The sequence below is a fragment of the Pocillopora verrucosa genome, chromosome 7 (genome assembly GCF_036669915.1).
Source record: "Pocillopora verrucosa isolate sample1 chromosome 7, ASM3666991v2, whole genome shotgun sequence".
Taxonomy (NCBI): Eukaryota; Metazoa; Cnidaria; class Anthozoa; order Scleractinia; family Pocilloporidae; genus Pocillopora; species Pocillopora verrucosa.
In genome coordinates, this window is record NC_089318.1 from 7,114,849 (window position 1) to 7,121,939 (window position 7,091).

Sequence of the window (7,091 nt, forward strand, 5' to 3'; positions counted from 1 at the left end):
TATTAAATGATAGCAATCGATAACTATGTTTCTCTCATAAAAAATTAAGAACCTAATGAAGAACCTATTTAGCCTAAATTGCCAATAAATACTCCAAAATATAAGAACCTAACTTTACCTGATTTCCATCTCGATGGGTAACACGGCTGCACGACCAAACATCAACTCGAACGGTGTGAATTTGGTGGAGTCATTCTTACTTGTTCGATAGGCGAACAGAATGGACTTGAGGTGTACATCCCAGTCATCATGGTTGTCGTTAACGAACTTCACTATGGCTCTCGTCAGCGTCTGGTTCATTCTTTCATCAAGGCCATTTGACTGAGGGTGGTACGCTGAACTGATCCTGTGGTCCGTGCCACACAACTTAAACAGCTCCTCGTTAACCTTGTTAACGAATTCTCGGCCCTGGTCAGACATCACAATTTCCGCCACTCCGTATCTGGTGATCAGGTCGTACAAGAAATCCGCCACACCTAGAGGACCGATAAATATTTGCCAATTAAGGAGGCTCGAAAGAGTTTCTCGCTATTATAGTGCTTGTTAAACGATACAAGATTACAGAAAAGTGATTAAGATCATTTGGCCATTCATCTGTAAAACTAAGTCGGTGACCTGCCATTTTTATTTCGTTATGTGAAAGCTTCCTTGGCTCTGAATTTTGTCTGCGAATATTAGAAAATTCTGTATTGTGGAAATATAATTATATTGAAAAAAGCGTTTATTAATTTAATAGGAAGTCCACAATAGAGTTTCTGCCCAAGCTGACTTTTTTATTTGAATTAGCATGTTAATTGTTAATCGCATGCAAAAAATCAAGGTAAGTCACCGAGTTAATTTTCGAAATAAAAAGAAATGTTTTTCGCACGTTTCATTTCCGGTTTCTTGTATTTTTTATGGCAATTTGGATTCCAAGCTGACGCGAGCAGTAAAAGCGAGCGCGCGCGCTAAAAACCCTTTCGAGCCTCCTTAAAGCAAGTCGAGTTCAAACGGAGTTTGAATTTTGACTCGAGGCCTTGCTTCGGATTCGTTTGTAAATATATCGACTGTCGTTTCCCTAATGGTTGCGTGTCGCGTGTTTTAAGTTCTTGAGGCCCAAGCTTATTTTATGTTTTCAAAAGTAACACCTTCTTGGTAAAATTTCTCGATATTAACAATCAATAGGTAAAGTTTGAATGAAGTCTAGGAGCAGTTTTATTTCAAGGGAATTCCCTTAAGCAATCTAACTTCAGTTAGTGAACACACGCTAAGTCAAATGCAGAACTTTTTTAAACTCGACTCTAGACAAATTGTTATTTCATTTGGCCCTTGTGAATTGCGACGTTTCAACCAGTAATGACAACCGAAAGAATAAACATAGTAAACTTGAGCTGTGCTTATTTTTTGTGTATTTGTATCGAATTCTTAAGAAAATCTCACAGAAAATAGTAAAAAGAGAAAAAAAATTAATTAATAACAAACGCGAACCCTTTACATTTCTCTCACACACGCTTAATGGCAGACAAAAAAAGAAAAACGTTTACCGTTTGCGTGAGTGTTAACTCAAATAGTTTGCTAACTCTGTTAATGTAATAAGGTAATGACTCTTGTTAAGTCTTAATTTGAAATAAGTGTAAACAAAAGACTACTCTATGGTTTAAAGCCTTCACGATACGTAAAAAGATGGCGCCACACGTTGCATTCTAGGGTAGATTGACATGTCAGCCCCAAATTTACTGTGTTTGTATGGGAATCTGACGGCGAATAATTTCCTTAGAAAATAAATTCTGAACAATTTATTAACAGCAGAGTTAAGATACTAGGCAAAAGATTGTACTTTTCCTTTTTCTTTTTTCGAGTTCACAAATCTCAGTTCGTTACAACTAATTTTAATATCGGATACCACATACCTTCAGCCGATTTGCTTTTGAGAGGAGCTGCCTCTGGCCACTTGCTGAAATAGCAGGTACAGGTGATCAAGTACTTATTGCCACGGGACGTCTCGGGCAGAGGTCCTACCAGATCGATACCAATCCGATGCCACACGGTGTCCTTTACTTTAATCGGATGTAGCTGGGCAGAAAGTTTTTCGAATTTCTTTGAGGTACGCTGGCAAACATCACAACGCTTGACAGTTTCATCGCAGTCTTCTAACACTCTAGCCCAATAATACCGAGATGTAACCTGGAAGAACAACAGGAGCACAACAGTTAATAACTGACAAAGTAAATCGTCTCCACAATTTAAAAGTTCAAGACAAGTAGCATTGAATTTTGTACAAACCTTTTCTCTCGTCTTGTCACGGCCGAAGTGCCCAGCAAGTTTGTCAGAGTGACAAGCTCTCAGTATCTTCTGCTGCTCGTCTTGGCAATGAACCCATCTTTTAGGCTCACCTTTTTTCTGGCCAATGAAATAAAGCGCACCATCTTCAAGAACATATTTTAGCGCTTTCTTGCGCAAGTTTCTCTTTTGGTCTTTCGAAAAATCGATCGGATATTCGTTATCGCGGAGATAGTTAAAGACTTCGTTGTACGTTTTCGTTTCGGCCATCGTTCATGGAATGAATCATAAAAGTAATGATAACACTTGTGGAATTGAGTGCCCTTTTATACATAGCGAAGACAATAAAAGTAAAATAAAACCTTTGCAGTAGGCGGAGAAACTAAACTTTATTGTGCTGCACACAGTAACAATAACATAAATGAATAATTGCTGTAACACGTTCCACGCTTATTAACATTTCTATATATCAAGACAATGTAATTATCGTCTAAAAGCGACCTATTGTCTAGTACATGTTTATCACTTCATACCGATAATTTGTTAACATTCGACTAGACAAAAAACAATATCAATAAATAAGTTTAACTAAATGAGTTAAACCGTTTTTATATTTGCTCTATCAGTTAGTAAGTTGTGAAACATTTTATAACCGCACTGAAAATAACTTTTTTATGGTCGGTGCTTAACAGACCAAGCGCAACACTAACTATAACTTTTACGCGTTAAAGAGTATTATGAGAACGTTTGATTCAAAGTTACACACTTGCGGTACATAAAGACACGCTTTTCAAGGCTTCTGGTGAAAAGCGCTAGATTTCAAAAAGAAAAGAATCTAGACGAGAAAAAGATTAAAAAGAAAAGGAAAGAAAACAATGTAATTAGAATATAGCGGTGTCTTATTGTCTATCATCTACTTTTTGTTAATTCACCCTACCAAACACTCTGTTTTTAACTTGACAAGAGCGCTAAAAAGACTTGAAGTTTAACTTAATTACTTTCATTCAAGAGGTAAGTAGCAAGTAGCACAAACGCAACGCGATGTTTATTTAACGGTGCGCCTAAAATAACATCATAACAGAATAACTTAATAAAGAAGTAAATTGTTCAACCGTATAAAATTAAAGTAGGCGGAGCAACGCATATCAGTTGAGGAAAACGAACAGCGAATTCCCGATTCTTTCGAACCTTCGTGAAAATAAAGCTTAATTCGAGAAATTGCGTTGACTAAAGGCTTTTTGTTGAAGTTGTCGGAAGTTTAGAAGTCGAGATTTGAGCAATCGGTATTTCACAAAACCAAAAAAAAAAAACAATCATAATTGAAGCTTTCACGCATTCAACGGTTGTTATTATTTTATATTTCACACTTTTTCAAGAGAACTGGCAAGCAAACAAATGATTTCAAAATTTACGTTTCATTTTCATTCCAGAGGTAAACAACAGACTTACAGCTGCAGGTTAATTAAACGAAAACCTTAAATTGAGACGCAATGCTGAGAAAAAGATCACGTCTACGAGAATGTTTTAAAATAAAAACCTACTTTCTGAAAAAAAAACTTTCTTTGAAAGCCTACTTTCTAAATTTTTATTATTTCTATTAGGAAGTTATGTATGGTAATGTTTTTACTCAGTTTTGTTAAAGGGGTCCAAATCCGCGGAGGGGAGTCCAAATCCGCTAGCGGATTTGGACCGGGGGGTCCAATTCTAGGGGGGTCCAAATCCGCTGGGACACCGGCATGGGTACGTATGGGATTTTACCATGTACCACAGTCTTGGCTGACGTAATGTTCACCTCTGTAAAACAAAAGAAAACCTATTGTTTGCAATGTATTTTCTGTCCATAAAGAGCGTTTAATTCCACAAATTTATTTTTGAGAAATAAAAATAAAATGAATTTTTAAAAATGTTATAATGTTATTTCAAATGTATCCACCAGAAAGACAACTATCTTGACTACTAACTGTAGATTTTTTTATCTTTGGGAGTCAGATTCTATGTTTTTATCGATAACGGAGGAACTCTCCTAGAAAATATTAAATTACAGTAATTTTCTTTCGATGGTAATATACGGCTTAACAGGTCGTCCCAAACTCATCTCGGACAAAGAATTGTACCGGAAATTTTAGCGTAATCATTTGATGTTGCATTTCATTTCACACTTAAAAAATGGTTCATTTCTATTAGCCGAGACAAATGAAGATTTCTGATAACACAATACACAAGAGAGGTAATTTAACGCAAAAAAAGGTAATTCATTGCCCAAGATTGTTATAAACAGTTCAACCGGGCTTTGAATTTTTTGCCGCCCAAAAACTTAGTTAAAAGAAAAAAAAACTTTTAGAGAATGGTTGTTTTGATTAGATGCGGTTGTTCTGGCCTTCGCGCTGAAAATATGCAGGGTTTGAAAAACTTTCTTATACAAATGATTCGCGCGCTTTGCCTCTGCACAGTTATGAAAAATGATCTCCCTACGGGCCCTGGCAATTTTGTTTGTCTTGGAAAAGATTAATTGCATTTACGTTTTCCAGATCCATCCAAATGACATGTAACTGACAAAGCGCATTGGGGTCGTTTCAACGTACTTATCAGACCGAAAAAAACATTTGTGCTAGGAATTTTTGCCTATTCTCGTTGTGTAGTATGCTCGTTTCCCACAAAGTTATTTAGTTTGTTTCATTGTTTCACTCATTATATAACACTAGGACCTGTTTCACTCATTATTTAACACTAGGACCTAAACCGATGGACTTTTCGTACTTGGCACAAACTGTACTTGGATGGTTTCCTCAGTTCCCTTCTTCAAGCTACACGGATCGGGCTGATTGATACAAGGATCAACGTCCACGAAGACAAGTTTGGACAAAGCATCTGCCCCACCTGAAGTAAATCAAACACATGTAACACAAAGAAAATTGCCTCTTTCTGTGTTTAAAATAAGATACTTTTCTATTATCCTTTTTTTTCTTTTTGCTACGTCTCAGAGAGTTCGTCATTCTTGTTCGTCAAAAAACCACCCACTTCGTCTGATTCTAGGTAGAAAACCGCCCTTTGATTTTAAATTAGATTAATACTGCTTCTGAAATGGCTTTGATTCCCTGCGTTTGGATGAATTGTGCTCTAAGAAAGGGAATGTATTTCCTGCAGGAAGAAACATTATGTAAAGGCGAAAATGGACATGCAAGCGTTCCAACGACCTCCTTTGTATATTCAACGAAGTCATGCTTCATCGCCCAAAGTCTCCAAATACTCTCTTAACTTTATCCAATGAAATGCAGCTCACTAATTGTAGAGCGGAATTATCAAAACCGTGTTAGTTTTTTTTTTACATTGGAACCAGCCACAAAGGTAGTCAATTTGAGAGCTGTAGAGAAAGTCGAAATTCGATCTTCGTTGCGAAATTACACATAAATAAAAATGAATGAAGCTTACCACAATCATCGTACGACACATGAAAACCTGAACCAAATCCAATAACACAGAGTGCTAAAACGGACACAATTGCGGCCTTTTCCATTTCGAACTTCCTTCTTTCACCGCTGCAAGGAAACCTGCTCGCACCAAGATGACCGGTAATTGTAAAAGACCGACCTTATATAACATTACATGTTAAGTAGGGAACAAAACGGTGTACAATTACAACTATTGGTTGAGGGCTGTGCCACTGTCGACCTTTTCAAAGTGGTGTGATGATGTGATGTTTGTCGAAGTGGCGTTACACACCACGCCATGTGCCTAGCTGACACAAAGAGTACTTTGTGTCCAAATGCAATAAACCTTGCACGTTGATATTTTAACTGTTTCCCTTTCTGTGCCAACGAACTGAAAGGATATTTTTCCAGGCCGACAAATATTTACCTTGGCTAAATTTTTTTGTTCCAGCGAGATCGGAGAACAATGGATTTCTGCCTTGGCCACAGGCGGCCCAAATGGTCATCTTGCGAAATAAGAGTCATGGCCTGAGTCATGACGAAATTATAAGAATAGGCTTCTCCTATGTACGTATTATAATAAAGCCCGGATATAACACGTACTGTCATTGGTTGAAAGAGCGTGCTCTATGAGAGTATAGAGCATAGAACTGAGCTAAAGCTGTCACGCCATCTGCCAAATCGTACTATGTTCGACCTTTTCCGGGACTTCTTTCTAGCTTTTCTTTCGTTAATAAAAGTGAAATTTCGGAACAAGCAAGCAAAGGTTTGCAAAAATGCCAGGCGCAGTAATTTACGTTACTGTAACGTGAGCAGAGACAAAAATCCTCAAAGATAAAACAAGATAGACAGTCCGAGTTTTTTTAACGGTCTTCACGCTCAGTTAGATTGCGAGTTTACGTACGGTAATAAAAATCAAACACAGCTAACACTTGTATAGTATATAAAGTTTCGATTTCAAATAGAAAAAAACAGGAATTATGAAAAATATAACCTGGCATAACTGTTAAAATTCATACTAATCATGACGGTGTCAGAGCGACTTAAGGTCTATCGCGGCTAGCTAATCATGGCGATCTTCAGTCATCGCAGTGGAGCAAGCCTCAGGAACTAAATCGACTACCCTTCGAGTGAAAAAATAAGAGCTTGTCCTGATTACCTTTCCGATGTGTTGAGTTGAAGGCCAGATCAGTCACTGCAACCGAGTTTTACGGCGCTGTCATTCCGAGCGATCTTTTTGTCTTAGTGAATTCGGCTGTTGTTCATTCATAATACATTCGCCTTGAACAGTTTGTTTTTTACTTGTAATGTGAAACAACTTGCGTTTTTTTGTGAGCCACGATTGGGCCGAATTTCACTGAACATTTCACTTTCAGGTCCTGTATTAGAAACTAAAAAACTTCA

General features: G+C 37.4%; 1 protein-coding gene across 1 annotated transcript in view; it reads right to left on the reverse strand.

The window, feature by feature from the left end:
• Positions 1-6,974, reverse strand: part of LOC131784930 (NPC intracellular cholesterol transporter 2) — a 10,089-nt gene extending 3,115 nt beyond the window's left edge. The window contains exons 1-3 of the mRNA XM_066170099.1: positions 5,689-6,974; positions 5,017-5,136; positions 4,018-4,053 (exon numbers count right to left, since the gene is read on the reverse strand). Of these exons, the coding sequence (XP_066026196.1) occupies positions 4,018-4,053; positions 5,017-5,136; positions 5,689-5,773 (241 nt within the window). The 5' untranslated portion in view covers positions 5,774-6,974. The remainder of the gene's footprint in view (positions 1-4,017; positions 4,054-5,016; positions 5,137-5,688) is intronic.
• Positions 6,975-7,091: the final 117 nt, after the last annotated feature.